This window comes from Astyanax mexicanus, chromosome 2, assembly GCF_023375975.1.
Source record: "Astyanax mexicanus isolate ESR-SI-001 chromosome 2, AstMex3_surface, whole genome shotgun sequence".
NCBI classification, from domain to species: Eukaryota; Metazoa; Chordata; class Actinopteri; order Characiformes; family Acestrorhamphidae; genus Astyanax; species Astyanax mexicanus.
In genome coordinates this window covers 51,063,675-51,088,655 of record NC_064409.1, presented here as the reverse complement: position 1 = coordinate 51,088,655, position 24,981 = coordinate 51,063,675, and the positions used below count along the sequence as shown (strand labels likewise).

The window sequence follows — 24,981 nt, the reverse complement described above, 5'->3', positions numbered from 1 at the left end:
ATTCAGTGTTTATGATTGTTTTGATTATTTTTAACATATTTTTACTGACACTCTTAAGCCAACATTTCATTGTTTATCATTTAAATCCGGCAGCTGACCCTTATCTCTTATCTTTTAACATCAACTTTCATTTAAATACATTTATTTTTACAGCCAAATATGCAAATCGTTTATGTAAAAGTGTATATGTAAAGTAATATGTAAAGTTACTATTCAGGTTAAGCAAGTTTTTTGTGAGAGTGACATTTCTATCTTTCTTTTGTAATACGAGTGTTTTTTTTAGAACGAGGAACTAGAGATTTTAAGAAAGTTGGCATGTCCTCTTTTTATCAGATGTGGGCACAAGAACAAAAATGCTCATTTCCTCTGTAAGCAGAGATTAACATCTGCATTAAATGTGAACTGAAAATAAAGGTTAACACTGGCCATTGTCACAAAAATTGAAGATGATTAACACAAAAGCATTGTTGCATCTGTGTCTCGTTGTTATTATTCTGTCCAATCATAGCTGCCATTCAAAGTAGATAAAAGAGCTGAATGTTGAATGATCAGCAGTATTAATAGTGTTTGAACTGTAGGTCTCTCCACCTACAGAACACTGTTCACACCTTAGCTTTAATCAGTTTTTCATAAGAGACATCACATTCAGCACATGGGTTACAGCGTAGTGTATAATCAGTATAAACATGATCAGTTCAGCAGTGATTAAATCATAGGACACTGCAGGTCTGTTAATAACAACACAACCCTTGTGTGAATCAGGTCAGTTGAAATGAAATCAAATATAAGTAAATCAGTCCTGATTAAGTCAGACGGCTCCTAAAATGTTTATCATTCAAATGCGAATGGGATCAAACCTGATCTGAAAAAAAGTATTATAAAAAAGTTCTATTTCTGGCATGTGGTGGACACTCTTTTCCAAAATTGTAATGATATTACAGAGAAGAGCAAATGCAGCCTTGCCCAAGAACTGTCAGGCTAAAAGGTGTAGTATTGCTCAGTGTGCTATATATATTTTTTGTCCGTTATTTTTAGAGTATTAGATGAATTAATTAATTATTAGAATAATTAATTAGTATAACAGTAAGCCCCCCCTATATTTTCAAGTGTAAAAAAAAGGTACTGTTGGTTGACATGACAAAGAAGCTAAAAAATTGTATTGAGTTGTACACTATAAGTTCAAATGTTTGTGGACATTCATTTTAATTACTGACACTGATGTGTTATTGCAAACACACACATTATTACACACACCTTATCTAGTTCCTGTAGGGAAATATCGCTATGTGATAAGTAAAGGGTGATGTGGTGATGCCTTAACATCCTGACCTCCCTGATGCCCTTGCAGCTTAATGCAATCAAATCCTCACAACAACGCTTCAATAGTAGGTTTTCCTTGGACAGTGGAGACAGTTACTCCAAAAAAGGAGAATAACATTTAGTTTTTTTTATTTCCCTGATTTGGACAAACTATAAATGAGCAGGTGTCCCAATAATTTTGTCCATATAGTTCATGTTGTAAAACGGAGCAGAAGCAACATCAATAGCAATCATTCAGCAGATGCACAAGTAAGACTTCAACAAAAGAATTAACAGAGATGGACTCGATATCTGTACACTGGGCTCATAATTCAGTTCATATTCTTAAGGTGCATTACTGAGCACCAAGGTCGAGTTTGTAATTAAATAACCAAATTAATTATTATATAACTACTGTGTAGCTGTTATTACTAATTTACTAGTATAAAACTCAGGGAATGTTGTTACAAATATAAAAAAGCAAATCTGCTGGTGATCTTAAATTTTAAGGGGTTAAAAGAATCAACCACCTCACTCCTGAGTCTGATAGATAAACGTGTGCTTATTGACCAGCTGTCTGTTTGGGTTCCACACTCTGTACAGATCCTGCAGTGCTCTAACGTCCTCAGTAGCATTGTGAGCTCCATAGCCCCTATGGAGGAAATGCTCCACCAGAAAGGGCTGAGAGTACTTCGGCAGCGTAAACATCTCTCTACTCAGAAGTAGTGTGTCCAGAAAACCCGACACCACTTCCAAAAACTCATCTATCAGGTAGAACTCCTCCAGAATCCGCAGCAGAATGCGGCAGTCAAACCGTTTACTGTTGTGTCCCACGAGGAGAGGTTTGTTGAAGGTCCTCAGGTAAGAGATGAACAGTTGTAAGGCCTCCTTTATTGGGACGGTATCTACTGGCTGCTTATGAAGGAAAAGTTTTTGACCCTTGCTGGTCAGACCTGTAACTCTTGATGCGCCTTCAGCAATTCTGCAGCGAGGGAGCATGTAGACGTTGAAAAGCCTGTCGCCGCTGATGGCTGAGAGCTGAACTATATCACATCCTGAGGTGTCTGTAGAGACAAGAAAAAAGATATATATGTACAGGGGTAATACACTTTTTATCCAATACATTTCCATGATTTTTTCATGGCTTTTTTATGCCTTCAATGCAAATTTTCATGAGCATACTATTTTTAAAACATCAGTGCAGACATTGACAATAAAAACAAAAATCAACTAAAACTATAATTAAAATTAATTATAGTAGACGTAAAATTAATCTGATCTAAAATCTTTAATAATAAAATGTGTGATAGATCCTAAGAGCTCCATTGTGTAGTGCTAAATAACAGAATCTGAGCTGACGTATTTGTTAGCTCAAAATAGATTTTCATGGGATCATTAGCCTGGGATCATCATTTTTATACATGGATTGTTCACCAGAGAGTCCAGAACTTAACCCCACTGAGAATCTTTGGGATGTGCTGGATAGAGAAGGTTTTGTGCAGCGGTTCAGACGCCACCATCAATGCTGCTGCAAGATCTTGGTGAAAAATAAATGCAGCACTGGATTGAAATAAATCTTGTAACATTGCAGAAGCGTATTGAAACAATGCAACAGTAAATGCGGGACGCAATCAAAGCTAAAGGCGCTCCAACCAAATATTAGAGTGTGTGACCTTTTTTTTGGCTTTTTTTGGCCAGGCAGTGTATATTACTGCTGTTACACTGACTGTGCAGACAAGCAGCACCACTCATCTACTCTCAATGTAGTAACCACATTCACAGCTCTGTAATACAATACTCTAATCACATGGCTGAGCTACTATTTTAATCTGTGTGTTTCAACATGTCTTAGGCCTGCCATTAACTACTGAGTAAAAAAATGTACACATGTTTAACTGGGATGTAAAAAAAATATATATATTGCAATTGTTTTTGCAATACTGTATTGATTTTCAAAAACACAATATCAATTTTAATTAATAATTTATATGTAAATATTGGTGCTCATTTAGTGAAACAGTTGTATTCTGTCTTTAGGTCCCACTGTTCTGATTGGATAAAAATAAAACTTATCTTGTACTCAGATTTTATGAATATGACAGTGTGTTTTTTCCCCAAAATGTAATAAAAATAATCACAAAATATATCCCTGCTTACAGTGTCACAATATATTGCAATTATCTTCACTGTGACAGTACTGAATTACATTATACAGTAAAAATGTTTTTATCATTGCACACCAGTGTTGAGAAAAAAAAATTAAACAACCTAAATTACAGTTATGTCCTGAATGTATAAAAACAGTATATTTAACTCTTAAATATTTTAAAACAGTGAGATGCTCTACATTTAACAGTTAATTAAATTAAGTAAATATACAGTAAAATACTGATGACCACAGCTGCCAGTATTTTACTGTGTACTCTACTGTTTAATTAAAATCACAGTAACCCTGTACAATGCAGGCAGAATCTTACAGTAATGAACTGTTTTCATAATGCCCAGTTTTAACCCTGCAATATATACAGGTGAATTTACAGCAATTAACTTTTTAATTAAAGTCATAGTAATAATCCTGTAAATATATATATATATAGGTCAAGTTTACAGTAATGAACTGTTTTGTACTGTGAAATTACAATTACAGTGACAATGTAAAAAACAAGCATTGTTTTTCAGTAATAAAACAGAACAATTAAAACTCTAGCACTAATCATGTAAAAAACAGGAGAATTTTATAGTAATTAACTGTTAAATTAAAAAGAAAAGTAAATAAAAATCAGGCAATACATGTCTTACATGATTAAAATCACAGTGACAATGTAAAAAACAAGCATTTTTTACAGTAATTAACTGTTTAATTAAAACTTTAGCAGTAATCCTGTAAAAAAGAGGTGAATTTTATAGATTTTTTTTATAAACTACAGTATCTAAAAAACCCAAGAACGAATTTAAATTTTAAATGTAAAAAATTAAATCACAGCAGAGCCCTGTAATAATATAGTGAAACACTGGTAAATACAGCAGTAAAAATAATTTAATAAATGAGGTTTACGGTTAACACTCACCCAGTCCTGTAGTTTCCAGGTCGAAAAACACAGGCGGCTCCACTTCGCCATGCTGGGTCACACCTGTAAAGAGACACGGGCTTATTAGCACCGTTTCCATCATGACCCTCTTAGTCTGTGGAGTAGAGTGAGATGTAGAGTGTGAGCAGGAGGTGTGAACTAGACTCACATAAAGTCCTGAGCTCACCTGTGGGCTAAAACTGACCTTATCATTACCTGAGTATCTAATAAAACTCACCTGAGTGAGTTAATTATCAATAACAGCAGGTTCGCCAATAAACGAAAGTAATGAGGTTGTTAAATCACTGCAATCACTCAGAGGATCAGCACTACAGAAATGGCAGTTCCAGATCCAGAAAGTATAAATCCGCCCCCAGGATTTTGCTCCAACTGCCCGGATGACTGCGCTCAGCAGAGCTTAGAGCATAACTTATCCGGGCAGTTGGAGCAAAATCCAGGCGGCGGATTTATACTCTCTGGACCTGGATCTGAAAAAGAGAGATGAGGAATAAGAGGGGGTAGATCTCACCTCGAGGATGGTGATGATGCTGAGAGGTGAAGAGTCTCTGGATCAGAGCCAGTGGAGACCACATCCACTGGAGGAAACACATGATTTAGACCGGTTAACAGCTAAAGGCTTCGGCTCTGCTGTCTCTGCACTTTCCCCTGCTGATTATCGTTCCGTTGTTTTCGTTTTCCGCTGTTAAACACGGAATGAAGAAAATCTCTCATGTGACTCATGCTCCTCACAGAGATGACGCATCCAGCAGAAACGTAGCTGCGCCCTGACACACAGACACACACACATACACACACACAGACCCACACAGAGACACACAGATCCAGTAGCTCAGATCGTGCCCGAACAGCTGAGAAAGAGAGGGTGGGTGGTCAATAGAGAAAAACACACACACACACACACACAGCCTGGGTGCAGTTCCAGATGATTCAGCTGCAGGACTGAAACACAGCTCCTGTCTCTATATAGCTGCAGCTCCTCTAAAGAGACTGTAGAACATCAGTGTGAAAGATTATAGAATAGAGGATTACACACAGCAAACCAAGACTCAACAAGCCCTACTTATGAAAAACTTCACACCACAAATCTCTATTGAGCCTCTATTAATCCGCTCAAACCTATTATTCTCCTGCTTTCTGACTGATTTTGTAACTCATATTTACAAAATGACAAAACAACTAAATATATTACAGTCCATTATTAGATAATTACACTGTAAAAATGAAAAAGTTAAGAAAAATGTTTAAGGCAATTTACTGCACTTAATTGAGTTTTAAAGCCAATTAGAAATCCTTAGTTCAGATAAATCATTTTTTTTATTTGTATAAAAACTTTAGTATTAACTCTCACCAACTTAAAAAAAATCACTATGTGTTATTAGTTGGACTCATTCAGGTTCTATGAAATTAGTTTTGTAAGTTCTGCTTACTATCTTTTAAAATCAACTAAAAATACAATTAGCTTGTGTTTAAATCACATGTTTTACATAAATGAAACTTACATAAGGATCACAATGTTTCTTTATTAATTTAAGTTAGCAACTGAGAATTTATGACTTTTATTTATAAGCTTGCGGTAATGCAAATATGACCAACTGGACCCAGCCAGCATATAGAAACACTGAGCAACACAAAACACAGTATCTTGCTCTTACAGCCTTCAATACTGAGTCCAGATAGTTAATTATCTTATAACAAATACATAAATCTCAAGAGAAGATATCAGCCTGTGGAGAATGACTACACACGGATGGTGAGTGAGAGATGGGAGGACACGCCCAATATGCAAATAGCGTGACCAACATCAGGTAAAAAACCCTTCAGAATTGCTTAATAGTAAAGAGTAACACTGAGCATGTGCAGAGTAGTTGACTTGACCTCAACTAGGGTTCAGCTGCTGTTTGTAAATTTTGTTGACATAGATTATTTAGTTAGACAAACAATATTTCTAGTTCAGCTGATTTAAAAATCACATTAAGAAGAACAATTTTAAGTTTAGTTTTTTACTGTGTCGATAATGAATGCTTATCCCACATGTAAGCTCAGGACTGGAGCTGAGTTGGGGAAACACCAGATCTATATAAATCTACAGCCAGTTCACAGCTCCAGCTCACTCTCCACATCTCACTCTTCTTCACAGACTGAGAGGATCATGATTGAAATGGTGCTAATATGCTCATGTCTCTTTATATGTGTTACCCAGCATGGCAAAGAGGCTCCACTGGAGTTTTTTGACCTGGAAACTACAGGACTGTTTGAGTGTGAACTGTTTAACAACCTGATTAATTGAATCAGTTGACTGCATAGTTCTGAAGTGGCCAGCAATGAGGATACATCCAGCCCATTGAACAAAGCTGAAAACGGGAAAAAATGCAACAGTGACTTCGGGAGAATATGGTGTTGTTGATATTGGAGATTTCCATTGTGATAATTTGATATTTCACTGCATTGGTGTATTTGTTTTTCCAACCTATTAACCTGCATTCAAACAGATTGGTGTAATTTCACACCTTAGCCTTTGTGTTTTATGTTTGACCCTCTGTGTCTATGTGAGCTTTTACTTCTGTATTTTGACCCTGTTCTAGTACACCCAGTCTTTTGTTTGATTTCTCTTTGTTTGACCCTGTCATGTTACCCTGCTTTAATGCTTATTACTGTTTGTTTTAGCCTCAGTCCTGCTGTGTTTGTACGTTTCTGGTTTGTTTTCTGTAGTTTGATTGTTTCCTTGTTTGTTTATTTTTACTTCTTTATTTGTTTGTCTTTTGTTTGTTTTATAGTCTTTGTTTTTTAGTCTTTGTTTGTCTCTTTGTCTTAGTTGTAATAGAAAATAAAACCAACTTGCTTTTGCATCCTGCCTCCAACTTGTTACATGTAATCTAACACATCAAAATATTTCAGTCATAATACAATAAATGTTTTAACTGTTGTTCAACAAATGAGTCAGTCAATGCACACATGATTCATGTTAATTTTTTAATAAGAGGATGTACATTATATTCTTTTTACATCCATAAACAGATCTGTAATTAAAGAAATATTACACATTTGCACCACAGGCATCTGTGCTCAAACGAGCACCAAATAATATTAATAATAATAAGAGGAAGAACATCAATAATAATATTAACAGTTCAGAAAACAAACAATGCACAAGCTGGTTCCTTCAGACTGTATCTAATCTGTCAAAACACAAAATGAATCATTCAACATTTAGCATCACAAACAGGATAATATATCCTTTAAAACAGTGTTTTTTGACCTACACTCTGCCTACATACGGTTTTTAATTCTACAGATGTCAAAGAAAGAAGTGAAGAATAGAGTGAAGCATGCCTTCCAGTGATCAGTACATTCAATTATGAGGAATAAAAACATGTGAATCACATGGATGCCGTTATCTTTTCATTCATGATTTTGTGTCGAGATGTCTGTAATGTTTTTGGATGTGTACAGTTAGAACAGGTGGAGTCATTTAAAGAGAGCCCTACCTTTAAGATTGAAGAACCACAGAAACTGAATAGCTGAGTAACTGCCTTCTGGTGAAGGGAAATGCTCAGACCTGTCTACCCATTAAAAAGCTGCTTGAAAAGGAAGCGAAAGTTGCAGGTTTACAGGTTAGCATACCATACTGGAGACACAGAAGAATGTAGCTGCATGTAGTTTGACATATTACACAATAATGGACGTTTATACGACATACTGACTGTCAGATTATGTGAGTTAATTGTTTAACAGTAAGGAATACGGAGTGAACAACTCCATGTGCACTCTTATCTGGGGAGATGATGATGGCAACACGTTTTATTAATTGCACTACAGTATACATATATGCTGAACTGACTGCCATAAAGTGTGTTATATATAAATACTTGGTTACTCTGGATAACTGAGGTTGTGGTATATACTTCCACTGAATGTGTGTTAAATTACTGGGAAATAACTGCTGTATTTTTTTTTTCAAGAGGACCTTGAGTAGAAGTCTGCAGTACAGAGACAAGCAATGATTGCGGATGGCCTGAATGAAAATGGCTCATAACAAAAAGGAATATATATATTTGTATATTTATTTTTTTAAAAGCATAGTACACTAAAACAATATATTAGGAACAGTATTAAAAAAAAACATTAAAAATAGTCGATTTAAGATGGAACAAATATTTCAAGTTCTGATTTGAACACACAAACACTACAATGGAAATAGTAGAACCAAATGAAGAAGGCATGGTGTCAAACAGACATGAATATGGCTATGAATGGAAGTAGCTACATCATGGCTGTTCTGCATGTGGGTCATACCTCTCTGCCATCTGTCCCTTTTGTCCTCTACATTATTTTTTTCTAAAATTGTCCCAAACTGAAAAACAAAACGTAGCAAACACACTCACAAGACACAATACTGACGCAGAGACACATAAAAAAACATACATACCATTGTAATTAGCAAAAAATTCCAGACAAATAAACGCTTTCACATGAACCATCCAGCAGCACTGCATTTTTTTATGTACAATGTATCTTTTCCCCTCATAATACAATAATATTATCTTACATAATTAGCACATCACGATGCCTGAAACACTGACATCTCAGTACTGTGAAAAAAAAGTGGTAGCAAAGCGCTGTGCAGTCTGTTGAAGTCGGGTGACTTCTAATTGGCTCAGGTTTGTAAACATGAGTATGGACAGCTAAAAGTTAAGCAGTGAGAAGAGGACCAATCCAGCAGGTCCTCTCTACAGCAGGGTGGATCTCGTAGATCATTTTGTGGGGGGACGGTTGCTTTGGCAGGCTTACCTCCAGCATGTCTCATGCTCTTTCTGATCACTCTGTTCTGCTCTTTTTCCTGTTTTGCTGGGAGTCAGACCAGAGACAGGTCAGGATCCACCTCTCCTATCTAGCATGCATCTGCTCTCTCTCAAGGCCTCAGGCCTCCCCAGCCTCTCTTTCAATGTTATTCTCTTCATCCAGAATTCTTCCTCCACATGTGACTCTCTCTCGTTCTTCTCTGCTCTGATGAGACTGATTTGACTGAAGAGAGATGTTCACCCCAACAAGGCTCAGAATACCAGCTTCAGCCGTTAGATTGTGCCTTCTCTTCTTCACACCATGAACTCATTACTACCATACAGCACCAGAGGCTGCACTGACCCAAACTCAGTGTCTCTGCGCCGGCCTCCTCCCTCCCCGGACTCGCGGGGCTTGGGCGGGCAGCTCCGGTTCCCCCTGGTTCTCGGCCGCGTCTTCTCTGAGCTGGAAGCGCATCGAGTGTTCAGCACAGGCTGCTCAGATGCCTCCTGCTCAGCGAGGTGGGGGTGGTCCAATCCCGAGGCCGAGGAGAAGAGAGGACCAGAGGAAGAAGAGCGAAAGCGGTAGTGAGGAGTGGATGAGGTGGAGGAGAGAGAGGCCACAGCAGAGTCGACCGAGTCCAGAGACTCAGGTTGGCGCCGTAAAGCACGCCTGCTTTTGGAATCTGTCTTCCTAGAGCGTAGGGTGGAACAGTTTTTCTCTGTAAAGAAGAAGGAAATTTTCATTTAAGACTTCAAAAAGTTTTTATTTTCTCACATAAAGATCTCTAACATATGTCACATTAAAAAAATATTGTGTATTATTAAAGAGAAAACTGCTTTCACACCCCCAAACCTTTAATAGTTAAAGGTCACCTTCCGTCGTTTTTTCTTTCATTTTAAAATGTCTAGTTGTGGTCTCTAGTATGAATGAATGACATGTGAGCCGTTTTTGTAAAAAAAAAAGTGCTCAGGTGTCTCTGTATAGCTCTTTTTTAATGGACTGTTTTAGGGGTGTGTCCAAAATGACCGGATTCCAGCTTTGCTCATGAATATTCATACATGCAAACAGCATGCAAATATCTCTCCTCTGATTGGCTAGGAGCACTGCGACGCCCCTCCACCGCTCTGCCGCTCACTGCCTCCCACCTCCTAACTGATGAGCGGTGATGTTGCGTCGCTTCAGCTCCACCTCTGGGAGTTTCTCGAGCCAAGGTGGGCTGGTCTGTGAGTTTCTGCCTACGTAGGCAGAAAGATAATTCAAAATTCACCCGTTTTTCGGAGGGGGGGAGGGGGGATTTCTTTGCTTAGCTCCTGCAGACAATGGGGGCTGCAAAACAGTTTAATGTGCAGGTGTACACATTCAACTCGGAGAGACCTACTGTATTCCACAAAAAACAAGAAAAATCGGATTTTCGCGGAAGGTGACCTTTAATATGATACTGGAAACTTGCTCTACAGGTACGGTCATCCGCTAAAAAGATTTTTATGTGGAGAACTGTTCACATACACTGCTTAGTGAACTGCTTAAAGAATCAAAGTATCATATTCTATTTGTTGTGTATTAAGCAGTTCTCCCACTCTACACACAAACATGTTCAGGCAAGTTTCCAGAGGATTGTTTCTTCGTTGGTTTTACTTATTAATACTTTTGGCTCTATTTTAGCCAAAGTCTTTCTGTCTGTAGGTCTGAAGGTCGGAGACAAGGTGAACACCATTTACAAATATTCAGATATTTTTGAAAATACAGTTTTTTCTCTTTTTATTTTTTTTCTGTTAGCATAAGTCTCCATAATTCAGTCTCACAACTTTTTTTACCAACTAAGTTGTAGCAATTTACAACAAAATGTATTGTATTTTTAACATTGCACTGGCAAAAATGTTATGTTTAAATCACACACACTCCTGGTCAGCCAGAGAAGGTTTTTGTTTTTGTAGCTATTTTTATGTGACAGGAAGACACTGTCACAGTGTTAAGATAAAAAGCTGAAATAAAAGTTCTCAAAAATCTTGACTGCAAAAAAAAATGTCTAATATCTAAATATATGCGGACTTATATAAAGTGTTTTTATAAAGAATATTCTCGGAAAGGAATATGTCACATTTGTTTCCATTTCCACATTTTATACTAATCATTATTCTATTCTACATTAACATTATCCAGGATTCAAAGCAAGCCAGTCCTGCCTCCTAAATTTAACTTTACTGGCATCTAGTGTCTAGTGCATGAACATACACAAGTGCTAGGCACATTGTACTTAATCAGAGATCATTAAAGAGCTGATGTTTACAAGCTCATTTTACCATAAAGTTGTCTAGTGTTCTGATTTATTTGACCCCGGGGTATTTTAAAGAGCAGCATTTCTCATTAAGTAGAATAACGCAAGACCAAAGTAAAGACTGATTTTCTTCTCATATCGAACAGGGTTAACATTTGGCTTAAGCTAACTCACTAACTACATAAGAAATCCTAATTGTTAAAATGATGCTCTGCAAATTATTTCAGTGTGAGAATCTGTTTATGGTGGTTATAAAAAAATATGGCTTTATGTGTTTTACCCCAGGTCTCTGACGTTGCTCCTTCCTGCTCCGCCATTAAATTCTCTGAGCTGTCTGCTGTTCCTATGGAAGCTTCAGACTCCAGCATCTCATCATCAGATGCACGTGGCTCTAGTGCCAACATCTCGTACGTCAGCTCCTCCCTACAAAATCACAGACAGTGACAGATTATAAAACAGTAATAATCACAATATACAAGCTACCGGCAAAGAAAAACTCCCACAGCACACTGACTGACATGCAGATACAGTGGGAAAGAAACTAGGAACTAAGCAAGATACTGACTTTTCTTTTTGTAGGCTTTCTATTTGCTGAGTCAGCACTGTCTCCTCTTGCTGCATTGCTGCCTGCTGCTGGTCACTTAAGCTGGACTCCACCCCCTCATCTTCTGGAACCTCAGGCTCAGCGACCACAGGTGACCGTGGGCTCATGGGTGGAGAGGGGGTGTGGTGACTGCTTCTACGAATCCGTGCTTTACCCTGTTAAACAACAAAAAAAGTTAAGAGTTCAGTTTCCAATTAATTATATATAGACACAAATCAGCTGACGTTTTCCTCCGAGTGAAAAAGCAGACAAAAGGACAAACTCCATCAAAATGGAATAACACTTACCCTTAATAAGAATATGAAATTTTACAAATGAAAGTAACAGAAAAAACACTGGACAGGCAGTAGGTTTGGGCGATGTTGAGGCTACAAAATTACTAAATTATTTTTTTTGATAAATAAGAAAAAGTTGATATAAGAGATGTGCAAAATCCTAAAGCTCATATTTAATGCCTTTACTAATTATGATTATAGCCCTTAACTTGCATACCGGTACTATAAGGGCGTTCTTACACCTGTAATTCGTTTCTATGGTCGGATCAGTTGTTGAGTTTGGAGAGTTTTCGTTTTTACACCTGCGCAATTGAACCACACTAAGGGTACAAACGAACCAGAGTCCCTTTTAACCAGACTAAATAGTGCTGGAGTGAAAACGCCCTAAGATTCCACAAGACAATACATATCAGTACTAGACTTTTACAATTTAAGTAGCTGAATTTTAGCTCTTAGCAATGCTGGGCAGTAAATGGCATCTCAGCTTCCTTTTTTATATGTTAAATTTTGAAGTTCATGCATGATCACATTACTGAAGCTTCTATTGCTCTATAAACAACGTAGTAACTGGCATTTTTATAATCTCGCCCAATCCTACTTTAATTCACTGCACCGATGACAAATATAGTTGAGACACACAGTACTCAGACTGACCTGCAGGGGGCATAACACTAATCAAAGACAAAGCCACACACAGATCTTTACCTTTTTAACTGTGCTTGGCTGCACATTATTGAGGCGAGAAGCAAAAGCAAGAACAGAAATAGGAAAACAAAGATAATTAGTAACTGGATTAGGGCTGCATGCAAACTAGTCCTACTGGGAGCACAACAAAGCTGGATTCAACAGTCAGGGCGCTAACTGGCTCAACTCTGGGTCAGGAATTGGACTGTCTGTTTTCTTTTGCTAAGATGTTAGAGTAAGAGTTGGATCAACAATTCATTATTTCTGTTATGTTAGCCTTGACCAGAATGACCTGAAGCAGGTTTTGCATTTGTAAAGGTTCTTGTGTATCTATGCTGTTTGGACTACCTTAAATTGAACCCATATTTAAACCTGCTAATCGATGAATCCAGCTTTGTACTTAACCCCACTGCAGATAGACAAGCCACGGGACAAGACCAATCTGCTTGCTTGCCAACAATACGCCTGATGAATAAAAGACAGTCATTAGCCCACATGTATCTTCAACTCATTTCCATCTTCACAGCCTCTACAGACCAGACAGGTGACAAGACGAAGAATGACAGACAGGATTAGCAACAATGCTACACTGACGTTAACTACAACGACTACACAGGGTCTAGAGATCGCAGCGTTCTTGCATACATACCGGGGTGGCAGTTCGGGTCATGCTCATAAACCTAACTGCAATTAGTACTGGTTTCTGGGGGAAGGTGAGGAGAGGGGTGGGAGAGGGGAAAGCAGGGTTAGTGCGGTGGATCCTTCTTTAAACATGTGGAAACTGAGTATTCAGTACCCTGTGTCTAATCTAACCATAATCTTCATAAACACAGTCCTGGATTTGGGACATAACAATGATGGATTGGATCTGATTCTTAGATCAGCAGTATTGAGGCCGATTTATGCTTCTGTGTCAGAACACTGTACTGTCAATAATGCATTGCAGAAAATATAATGTGTATGAGTCACTCTGTAATTACATCATAAAACACTAGCTGCTAATGGGATTTCTATGTCGCTGTGTTGACTGAAACTGTGTGGATTATAATGGAGTTGTAGTCAATAGCTCTTGAAAAACATTCACATTTTTGCAATGCTGATGTCAGTGGAGATCCATATGGCCAATGAACCTCACTGAATAAAAAATAGGGTACAGCGTATGGTCTTCAGCTACATGAATCTGCATGGATTTGACACAGAAGCATAACTTGGCCTTTACTCTGAGATTTTACAATCCATGCTCTTACCATAGACCTTCTGATGTGTGTGAGGCGGTTCTTGGCTTTGCTCTCCGCAAACTCCAAAGTGTTGATGTCCTTCAGTCTGGCTTTGTACTTATTCATCTGCTGACAGATGATCATCTCCACACAGCTGAAGATCAAATCAACAACATATTAAACTGTAAAGTTTTCCACAGGCTTTAGAACAAACACAAAAGCTCAGAAACATAATTATGGATATCTTACGCTGTGGTCTTGCCAATGTCCTGTACACTTTGCAGAGGGTCAGTACTGTCAGGACATCGCAGGATACAGGGTGCAAACACAATGGCCAATGCATTAGCAGACATGCGGTTTGTCTCCTCCTGCAGTGATATCCTAAAAATGCAAACAGCCATGAAATAATATGCCACAGTTACCTTTGCTATTCTACCTAAATTTAGTTTCTCAAAAGCACTTCTTGAAATAAAAGTCCTAGGCGCAAAAGATACACCAAGTGTGGCTCAAAACGCACAAAAGGCATGTGCTAATTCTCTTAATTAATTATGGGTGTGTTTTGAGCATAACATGAAATAAACCAATCAGCGTGTCACTCAGCGCTTCTGTGCTTTTTAGAAGATGAAACTGACCAGCTCGTTTACACTGTGAAAATGTGCAAGCAGGTCATTTATAGAAGCTGTATTTTATTTAATTTGATGTGGTTTTAGGGTTTTAATCTGTCAATGGCGCACCTGTGTTTTTCGTTGCCAAGATAGCAATATGTCAGAAACTTTCCTGAACACACCTCACTTACAGATTACCAAACCATCAGTGTAAATATATTCGCAAGCACCTTTGCAATTTAAATGGCTTAGGCGCAAGATGTGAAACTAGACATTTCATGGGTGTAAGCTAGCAATGAGCATCGCAACGTGCCTTAAACAGGGTGTAAGATACAGGGTGTATACCAACACTGTAAACAACACAAATCAAATATATTAAATAAAAAATAATCTTATTATTACAATTTTTAGAATAACTTTTTTCTTACCTGACCAGGTGGAATATGAGTCTCTCAAGGGTGCCAAGGTGAGTCCTGCTGAGCTGATCGATTACTGTGTACACACCCTTCACCACTTCTCTCTTGTCCTGCAAACCTGCAACAAGCACAAATATATAAATATATAGGAAATGTGGTGCTGTGTGATATGGTTCTGCATTACAGAGGAACATATTTATCACACCTGTTGCCCTGAGAAACTCATCATACAGTTCAAAAGTCATGAGGGGGTTGGGAAGGTCCCGTAGCCACTGCTTCAACACACTGGCAATGACATGAATGTTATAGTCATCCAGATTCACTGTGTTCGCATCTGAAATATAAGACAACAAGCAAGGTGACTAAATTTTTTTACACAGGTAAACACAATTTTCTAATCTGTTGCCTTAATATTAACATGGTTTGATATAGCACTAGATAAATCTGACAGAAATACTAAAAAGATTTAATGTGACATTGCAACTTATTAACCACAGCAAATGCAACAACTAATTAACTAAAATTAAGAGACCACTTTAGTTTCTAAGTCAGTTTCTCTGATTTTGCTATTTATAGGTTTATGTTTAAGTAAAATGAACATTGTTGTTTTATTCTATAAACTACAGACAACATTTTACCCAAATTCCAAATACAATTTTGTCATTTAGAGCATTTATTGGCAGAAAATAAGAAAATAAAAAATATGCTGAGCAAATAATGCAAAGAAAACAAGTTCATATTCATAAAGTTTAGAATATTGAGTTCAGAAATCAATATTTGATGGAATAACCTTGTTTTTTTATGATCCAGCTTCCTCTTGATTACATTCCAGGGTTTTTTTATTTGTTTTTTTAGTGATCTCCTATTTTTTCCAGAGCTGTATATTACATTAACAAGAGCTGAATCCCAAAAAAAAGCATCCGACTGCATTTTTAACTGTATTCCTGTGTAGAACATGAATGGCTTACCTGTGTCTAGCCCCAATTTCAGCTCTTTAATTTTATTGGTGGATCCAGATTTCCTGTAGATTCCCTCTGTGTATAGGCCATGCATCTCTATGTAGTTGATCAGTTTCTCCACCACCAGAGGTACAGCTCTCTCATCACTGGTTAACCGAGACAACTCCACACCAAACTGCCTTGAAGACTGTTCTGGGTCAAACTGCAGGTCCATACACAAATAAATATATTAAGTCATACTGTTTTTAAAGGCAATTAATTAGCAACTAATCTAACACATTCCAATATGCAGTAGTCTATTTTATATACACTAAACACTGCTGCACAATGCATACTCACCTTTTTGCTACATTTAGTGGTCATCCTCAAACAGCACTTCCTGTGACATGCATAGCGACACACTAGGATGGAAAACAAAGGAACATCAGTAAAAACTGAAATCATTCCCAGGAATCATAGTCTACTTTAGTCAGCATGATACATGCAGCGGTGCCACTCCCTTGGCAGTCAATCCAAAATGAGAAGGAAACAAAGACATAGGGAGAGATAGAGTGAGAGAGAATGGAAAGTACAAAAAGGGAGGGTGTTACCGGTAATTCTAAGATGATAGGAGATAAATAAACGGGGTTGGAAGCACTTAATCTGATTACAGTGCTCTCACACTAGAAAGCAGACACTCAGGAAGCTCCTTACTGAGAGATAGAGGCTCTAAAGAAGCTTTTTTACTTTTTGCATTTACAGAGACTTACAAGGTACTGGAAACAAGACTAAATCTAAGTAAAATGAGGGCGTTTACCCATACTACAAGGTAAAATATGGACAACAAAGGCCGAATTCTCAAATCTTGGTGGACATTAATAACAATACTGTATTGTAAAAAACATATGCAGTCCTAGTAGAACACTGCTTTAATATGTAAACCGATGATTCATATTTGATGTGTTTACCTTTATAAAAATAATTTGCATACAGTCAGTATTTACTTATCTATTTAATTTACTTATTTATCTAACCTCAATATAGTCATTTTGTTTTTCTTAGCAAGAGCAACCTATTAAAACCAATGAGCTGGTAAGTCAACTCCATTTTAATTAGTAAGTTGACTTATTATTTATCTCTTATTTATATTCCAATTCAAATGTTCTGTTTTTTTTTTATAATTATCTGTTAAAAATAATTGCATTAGTATGCTTTTAGTTACATATATATAGTTATGCTATATAGTAACATATTATCTTTATGTAAATGATTTGTAAAAAAAATCAAGAATAGTTTTTATTATAATTATTTTTAGTATATCATCCAAACAAAAATGGTTATGGTGACAGACTTATTAGGCAGCAATGCATAACTTGTAATTTCTTATTGACAAGTGTAAAAAGATAAAAAATATATATATTTTTATTTATTTATGTTTTTGTTTATATTTCATTTATGTACTTCCGCTCATATTAACTGCATACATGTCGAGAAATTAGAAGCAGATTGTTTGACCTTGTAAATCATTCATAATTCCAGACTGAAACTGCTGCTCATGTCAGCTATGGTGCTATAGCATAATAAATGTGTTTCACGTAAATAAGATCTCTCAGTAAAACAAATATTCAAGAAATACAAACTCACGTTTGCAGACACATGCCCTGTCCATCATCCAAATGAGGGAAGAGCAGTACTCGCAGTATGTGGGGATGCTGTATTGAGTGGACTTAAAAATATGGCCCATGTGTTCCTCCACCTGCAGAGGGCAGCAGAGATTTAGGCAAGACTCCAGTATTCAGAAACCATAGAAAAAAACAAATAAATACTGTTATCTGTGTATAGCTTCTGATTTATGATCATTTGGCTAGTTTTGCTTAGAATGGATTAAATTAAGCTGATTGAAAATATAGGTAAAGCTGATTAAGCTGACCTAAAACACTGTTCACAACACAATCTATGAGCACAGCAGCAACCCAAAAATACTCACAATGTCTGTTTCCTTTTTCCTTCTCTTTTTTCGTTCTGGTTTAGGAGCCTGTAATACAGACACAGTATTGAACATACAGAAACAGAGATAATGGCAAGACAGTGGATAGTGCAGAATAAGTGTATACGTGAACTTTACCCTGCCGATGGTGTTATCCATGGGTTTGTACTCAGTCATAAATTCATCTAGGAAGACTTTGAAGGTGTTGACCCAGACTTTAACAGGCGACTCAGACCAGTCCCTCTGCTCCAGACGCATGCTTTTCTCCAGAATGTGCTCAAAAAGTGCATACAGGTCCTTATACCTGATACTTCTACCATCATCCATCTGATAGAGGTGAGAGGAAATAAACAAGAGGAAAGGTTTAGCATGGTATTACAGATCAGATTCCAAAAAGCCGAATATGGCTAAGAGCAAACTGTGATGTAACAGTGAGACGCTCACCGCTAGAGCAGTAGAGTAAGAGTTGAAGATATTGAGGCGGAACTCTTTTAGGGCCTTCTTGAAGACCACATCCACAGGACTGTCCTTCTTACTGTCCTCTGTCTCGAGATCATTTATCTTTACAAACAAAAATGACATCATAGTAACTATAGGGAAACAAGGTTTTGAATGCACTTCTGACCATGAAACGAGGAAATGCAAAACTATACTAAATAATGTTTACTAAATTTATACAGAATGCAATTCATGGACAAACCGGAAGCTACCTTCTTCATGAGGAAGTCATTCATGCTGCGGTAGTCCGCTGTGCAAGTGAGAATGACGAGAGAATCGCTCTGCCACGGTGTAGGTTCTTGGGTAATGCTGCTGATCTTCAGACTGCGCCTCCTCCTCATTGTCATCATCATCATCTTTACTTCTGGCTCTCGGTTCTCCTTACTGTCCCGGCCATGGTCCCGTCCTCCGCTCCGTTCGGGACTTCTGGGAGGTGAGTCTGTGAAGAGAAAATGAGAGATAAATAGACAGAAATACCAAGACGCAACCAAAGCTGATGCATCTTATATCTTATAGTGAATATAGGTCTTTCCCTGTTCTCACCATTGCCTGCCTTTGTCAGATTGCCTTCTGCAGAGCGTCCCCTGGTGGACATCTTCTTTTCACTGTGCTTGCCCTTTCCCCAGAAACGCATCTTACCCCTGACCCTGCTGAGATAAAACAACACGGTTCATAACTTTGTTTGGCGAAGATATCTAAATCTAAAAAGAGGAGGAATAAACACTCTCTTTCTCTTTTTCACCTGCTGTCTGTGTGTGAGGAAGATTTCCTCAGTGAGTCCACCTTGCCCAGATCTCCAGAGGACATGGTCTTCTGAAGACGCTTTTGTTCCTTTTGAGAGGGCTAAAAAACAGGGAAGAAAGGAATAACGAAGAGAAATGGCAAGTGAGAGACTGAGAAGCAATGACACAATGCTAGAAACAAAATGTATGGATACTGTTTGCTTATTAAACTGCAACATTAACAATTGTTCACATGTAAAAATGAATGAGTGGGGGAGAGGGATAGTTCGTAAAAGAATGAGTGAGGGCAAGATTATTAGGTAAGGTTAGGTAAGTAATTCTGACCTCCAGAGGTGTCAAATTCAGATCCAGTAAAAGTCCAAATCCTCCCCAGTAATTTGTTTAAACAGCCTGGACATCTCCAGCAAGCTCAAACAAAGCTGCAGAGATGTCCAGGTAGTCATTCTGCTGGGCAAGATTTCTACTTCTGAGACCCAAATTTGCCACCTTCACTGACTTTTAGAAGATAGTAATTAATAACTACATCATGCAGGTTATCATTCTGAATGCAGGTTATCAGTTTCTGAAAGATCTAATTACTCAAAGCACTGAAAAAGAGAATAGAGGGGTTAGGTCTTCTATGAAGGGTCTCTTCTTCCTCCAGAAAAATGCCAGAGGTGTAAATTCACTGAAAGAAGCTTGGTGTTATAAAAGTCAGCATACCGTAGGTTAGCCATATCCCTGTGTTAATAGATCAGAAACAACCCCTATAGAGTAAGGAACCAGAGCATGGGGAATGACCTGGAAAAGGCTACAAGAGGGCAAAACCAACATTCTCCAAAAAACACAGCCAACCGAGATGTGGCCAAATTTAGAATGATCTCCCCTAGAAGATCATTTTTCACAAGAATTGGATTCTAATAATAACATGATTCCACCATTCAGATGTTTAATTTGGCCAGCCAGGTTTGTTTTACTAACATTTCTAGGCTTCAGAACTCACGGTACCGGCATGTGTTAGAGAATGCTGAGTCAATGGCAAATACCCCTTTTGCGTTAACCACAGATCCAGGCTTAGCACCCATTTGTTAGAGCCAGCCCCTGGAGGAGGAGCACTGGGTGAGGAATGGTTAGGAGGGAGGCTGGGGTCACCGCTGTGGCTGAGTTTACCATCTCAGAGTCGCTGTGGAAGGCCTGGTCTGTGGTGGGAGAGCCTGGGGGCTCTGGGAGGGGTAGTGTGTGTGAGAGCACACGCCTGTACTCGTAATCATCATCATCCTCGTCATCAGAATCTGCCTCTGTGCTACAGGCGCGGGTCAGGAAGTCAGACCGAGTCCGAGCCATGCGGGCTTTCTTTGGGCGGCCACCTCTGGCCACCTGATCATTCAAAGTGATTTATCACATTAAAATCGAACCAGAACATTACGAGAATGATTACAGATTTTCAAGGTAGATACACAAGAGCAAGAAAAAGAAGCTTCTCGTCTAATGATCATAAGGTTTGACCATATTTGAACACATATCTACACATCTTAACGGTTTTACACTGTACTGACATGCCAAAAGTCATGGGATAGAAGTATGTACAATTCATCATGAAGTTTTATATCAGAAGATATCTTGGGAGCAGCTACTCCAAAAAAAGTTGTGCGGTGTCACCCTGTGAGTGAGGATGAACACTTGCCAATGTGCTCATGGCAATGCTACATGAACATTCCATTTACAAAGTTGTGTGGCCATTTGACATTTCTTAACATTTGAACAGACAAGTGATTCTGGCAGAAAGCACTTTCACATTCAATGCAGGCGGTAGTACATGCTTATACTGCAGATGAGTGTAGTGTTCTTTAGCTTTAATGAATTACGGCAAAACAACCAGTTCCTGTCCCGTGCCTTTTGGCATGTCATTGTATAAATATAGCTTTTAATCATAGGATTTTGTCTTATGTGTTTATAAGTCGCAGAATTCAGACACACTATTTTAAAGCATGGAACAAAAACAAGTGTGAGGTAGTCAGGCTAAGGTTCATTCTCCACATTGTAGAGATCTGAACACAGAAATCACGATTTCTCACTTTCCAAACAGCAAATTCCAAAGGAAAAACATGTGATAGTATAATCTTGTGTATGGAATTGGTCATCATTATGGATAGTCCAATAAGAAGTAATAGAAGGAATTAATCAACATGCATAACAGTTATGCTCCTCACCTCTCTGCTCTTCAGTGATCTGAAACCTGATGTTCTCTCTCTCTGCAAGGCCAGGGAGCGCTCCTGATTGGCCAAGTCCTTATCTGACCTGAAAGACAAATTGCAATTAGAAAATATCTCACTAAGGAATGGCGTTTTCCGTTTCATACTAAGTACCTACAGCTTTTTCAAAATAGCTGTACTTGGAGTTTTATGTGATATATGATAGTGTAATTTCTACAGAACAGTGGACACATTTGCTCTCACTCACTTGGAGAAGGTCAGCCTGCTGCGTTTGGGAGAGAAGGCCAGGTTAGTGGCTTTCTCCTTCATGCTGATACTGATACTGTGCATGACTGCCTTCTTCTGAGCTTGCATTAAGCCCATGCCCTCCTCCTTTCTGGCCTCTGAGCTGGCCTCCCGTGTTGCACTTCCTGACGGTAGGGTGGCTGCACCAGATGAGAGCTCAAGATTGAGTCGCAGATCCAGTGGAGCCTGAGATGGCTGGACAGTTGGCTGATTTAAGGGAGCCTGTCCAAAACGAATGCTTGAGCAAGTGCTTTCCTGCTGGGCTATATTTGGCTTGCACTCTGCCTCTTGCTCGAGCCTCTCCAGGGCTTCCAAGCTGCTTGGGTCTACAGGACTTTCCTTCTGCATGCTGATAAGGACCACAACTGACTCCTTTCGGTCTCGGGCAGCCTTTGATCTAGATGGTGTCTGTGGCTCGGGACTGACAGGACTACTGCCCTCGTCTGATATGTAGAACAAAGCCTTTGAGGTTCTCTGACCTGCTGGCTGAATCGGACTGGATGGTTCTAGCCTCTTAACTGGAGTCGTTTTTACTTCAGACACCGTTTTGTGTTCTCTTTTATTGTCCTCCACTGAAATGGACTGATCTATGGGAACTAGATCAGGATGATGATGGTCAAGTTCCTCCAGCTTTGCGTCGTCCACAATAAGGAGCTCAAAGCTGCCGTGGCTGTCAAATGAGCTCTGAGGAGAGGAATATGGTGGAGCTGTCTTCAAGGGCACTGGCTGGTCAGAGAGAGGGACATTATTGGACCGTACCTTTAACAGCTCCAGACTAAATGTAGCTTGTTCCAGCTCTCTTTTTCTTCTGCTCTCGCGCTTGGCTCGGCTTTTGAGAGTACTGTCATCAAGAGTTTTGCAATGTTCTGATGATAGACTCTCACTGAACTCCATTCTGTGCTCTTCCTGAGATGTTTCTGAGCTTTGATGTAACTCTTCTAAGTGTAGGTCAGTTATTTGGGCAGATGTACGTTTCTGGAAGTCCTGTAAATCTTCTGGTGTAGTACTCTGCTCCTTATTGTTCTCACTATGGGTCTTCTGTTCTTCTCTCAAGCACCTACACCTAAGATAAGTAAAGATAAGATGAGTTTCAATGCTTCAAAAATAATACCATCTCCCTCTTTTAAACAACCCACACAAGCATTTCCACAATCTAATACCGCAACAGTCTGTTACCTCTGTCGAGCCTGGTGCCCTCTACAGGCAGCCTGCAGTGTTATAATGGCTCTGCACAGCTGCAGATATCTCTGCCTCTGCCTGTGTGCTCTCCATGTTGCCTGGATAAGGCCTGCAGCCCTCCATCTCCGCTGCATACACCGCCTCCAGCCTCTCTGGAGCAGCAGGACTGCATCCCTCTGTAGGAGATACAGTTTTCTCTCCTTGTAGCCTCGCCAAGCTGCCTGCAGGCACACAGCTGCACCGTGCCGGAGCTCAGAGGCATCAGCTCTATCTCTGCTGTGGCACAGCATACACTTACGCCACCAGTGCTGTGCAAAGAAGCAGACAGAGAGAGAGAGAGAGAGAGAGAGAGACTGACATATAAGATTGACAGAAGTGGATCACATATCTGTCTGGGGTGTGTGTTTATAAATAAAAGCAATTTTCAACAGTAACACTGTTCAATTTTAAATAAAGCAATGAATATGTACAGAATATTTTTTACATTTATTATTTTACATTTACAACTCATAGCTCATTCATAACTCTTCTTATAAACAGTGCTCATAGTTGATGTGTTGGAGAACAGAAACATAAGAATGAAAAATAATGTGCTGTTGAAAACGACAGTGTGTAAAACTGTGGATGTAAGTGTGCATACAGTTCTGGAAAAAAATTAAGAGACCACTTCAGTTTCTGAATCAGTTTCTCTGATTTTGTTTTTATACATAGTTGTTTGAGAAAAAGGGACATTATTGTTTTATTCTACAAACTACAGACGACATGTCTTCCAAATTCCAAAGACAATATTGCCATTAAGAGCATTTATTGCAGAAAATGAGAAATGAGCTTTTAGACCTCAAATAATGCAAAGAAGCTAGTTCATATTCATTGAAAGTTCAGAAATCAATAATTGATGGAATAACCCTGGTTTTGAATCACAGTTTTCATGCATCTTGGCATGTTCTTCTCCGAGGTTTTCAATTTGGTAAAATCAAGAAAAAACAACATCATTAATTGGTCTCTTTGTTTTTTCCAGAGCTGTACGTGTACTTTAATGTATTAAAACAGATAGAACAGCACATTGAATCTTCTAAGTGTGAAAAAAACTCTTTGTTTAATAAAGACAGGTCAGAACATACATGACAGCTCCACACTAGAAACATTTATGTAAAACTCAAATTAAATAATACACAGGAGACTTAACAAAACACTCTTGCAACAGATCTCTGCACTGCTGAAGCTTAGAGCCTAAATTGCTTCTGGCAGTACAACACAGGAAGGTTCAGAAAATGAGAAGACCAGAACAGAAATAGGCTCCTTCTCTTTCTGTTTGACTGAATCAAACAAACCAGTCATAAATCATTAATATCAATGTAAAAACATCTTTGTAGCGCTCTGCACATTTCAAGTCACTGTCTTTTAACTAGGCTCCTTATTTATAACTTCTCTGTGGAGGCAATGTGCATAAATATATCAATGTGAGCATGTGTGCCATTTGAGAGAGAGACTACAGACAACAGGTCTGGCCCGTTCGTGGTTCCAGCGTTCCAGAACCAGGCCTGTCCCATATCATAATTCATAACCTGTTTCTACATTAGTTATTAGTTATATAGTGAGCTTATTAGTTATTTGTTATTAGTTAGTATACCTCTGTACTATTGTTTTTTTATGCTATTTGTTTGCGCTGTCCTGTTCGACCAGAGGAGGATGCGTTCCTATTACTGAGTTCCTCCCAAGGATTTTTCCTTTTAGTTAAGGGGGTTTTTATTGCCACTGTTGCCACCACCACCTTGCCACTCCTGGCACTATCATTGTGGAGCTTACTTATAAGAGGCTTGTGCCCTCTGTAAAGCTCTGTAAACCCTCTGTAAAAATAGCTCTGTAAAGCTGTTTTGTGACAAAATTTGTTATAAAAAGTGCTAGATAAATAC

At 38.6% G+C, this 24,981-nt stretch overlaps 2 protein-coding genes across 11 annotated transcripts in view; both read right to left on the bottom strand.

The window, feature by feature from the left end:
* Positions 1-1,178: 1,178 nt before the first annotated feature.
* Positions 1,179-5,332, bottom strand: trex3 (three prime repair exonuclease 3). Of its 2 annotated transcripts, none has more exons than XM_007244358.4 (3): positions 4,897-5,332; positions 4,368-4,430; positions 1,179-2,363 (listed from the first exon to the last, which is right to left on the bottom strand). In XM_007244358.4, exons 1-3 carry the CDS (start codon positions 4,976-4,978, stop codon positions 1,831-1,833), a joined length of 678 nt encoding a protein of 225 aa, XP_007244420.2. In that variant the 5' UTR covers positions 4,979-5,332; the 3' UTR covers positions 1,179-1,830. The 2 variants fall into 2 exon arrangements, with proteins under 2 accessions (XP_007244420.2, XP_022528074.1); XM_022672353.2 differs by having other exon boundaries at positions 4,368-4,482; positions 4,897-4,987.
* Positions 5,333-7,344: 2,012 nt separating this feature from the next.
* Positions 7,345-24,981, bottom strand: part of myo9ab (myosin IXAb) — a 115,590-nt gene continuing 97,953 nt past the window's right edge. For 3 of the 9 annotated variants that reach the window (XM_022672360.2, XM_015604556.3, XM_022672358.2), the window contains 22 exons: positions 23,066-23,376; positions 21,852-22,952; positions 21,602-21,689; positions 20,562-20,768; positions 19,412-19,512; positions 19,213-19,319; positions 18,882-19,108; positions 18,616-18,732; positions 18,310-18,498; positions 18,172-18,219; positions 17,829-17,940; positions 16,545-16,606; positions 16,215-16,407; positions 15,452-15,580; positions 15,259-15,364; positions 14,475-14,606; positions 14,256-14,379; positions 13,658-13,711; positions 13,030-13,047; positions 12,011-12,204; positions 11,726-11,868; positions 7,345-9,888 (listed from right to left, as the gene is read on the bottom strand). In XM_022672360.2, coding sequence (XP_022528081.2) covers positions 9,482-9,888; positions 11,726-11,868; positions 12,011-12,204; positions 13,030-13,047; positions 13,658-13,711; positions 14,256-14,379; positions 14,475-14,606; positions 15,259-15,364; positions 15,452-15,580; positions 16,215-16,407; positions 16,545-16,606; positions 17,829-17,940; positions 18,172-18,219; positions 18,310-18,498; positions 18,616-18,732; positions 18,882-19,108; positions 19,213-19,319; positions 19,412-19,512; positions 20,562-20,768; positions 21,602-21,689; positions 21,852-22,952; positions 23,066-23,376 — 4,170 coding nt within the window. In that variant the 3' untranslated portion in view covers positions 7,345-9,481. The remainder of the gene's footprint in view (positions 9,889-11,725; positions 11,869-12,010; positions 12,205-13,029; positions 13,048-13,657; positions 13,712-14,255; positions 14,380-14,474; positions 14,607-15,258; positions 15,365-15,451; positions 15,581-16,214; positions 16,408-16,544; positions 16,607-17,828; positions 17,941-18,171; positions 18,220-18,309; positions 18,499-18,615; positions 18,733-18,881; positions 19,109-19,212; positions 19,320-19,411; positions 19,513-20,561; positions 20,769-21,601; positions 21,690-21,851; positions 22,953-23,065; positions 23,377-24,981) is intronic. The other 6 variants (XM_022672355.2, XM_022672356.2, XM_007244355.4 and 3 more) reach the window with 6 other exon arrangements.

What these genes read in the sequence shown, in the direction of transcription:
- trex3 (XM_007244358.4), bottom strand. Translation starts at nt 4,978, where the DNA reads ATGTGTTTCCTCCAGTGGATGTGGTCTCCACTGGCTCTGATCCAGAGA. An exon ending in GCATCATCACCATCCTCGAG is followed by an intron (nt 4,431 to 4,896) that starts GTGAGATCTACC and finishes GTCTCTTTACAG; the next exon opens with GTGTGACCCAGCATGGCGAA. An exon ending in CCTGGAAACTACAGGACTGG is followed by an intron (nt 2,364 to 4,367) that starts GTGAGTGTTAAC and finishes TTGTCTCTACAG; the next exon opens with ACACCTCAGGATGTGATATA.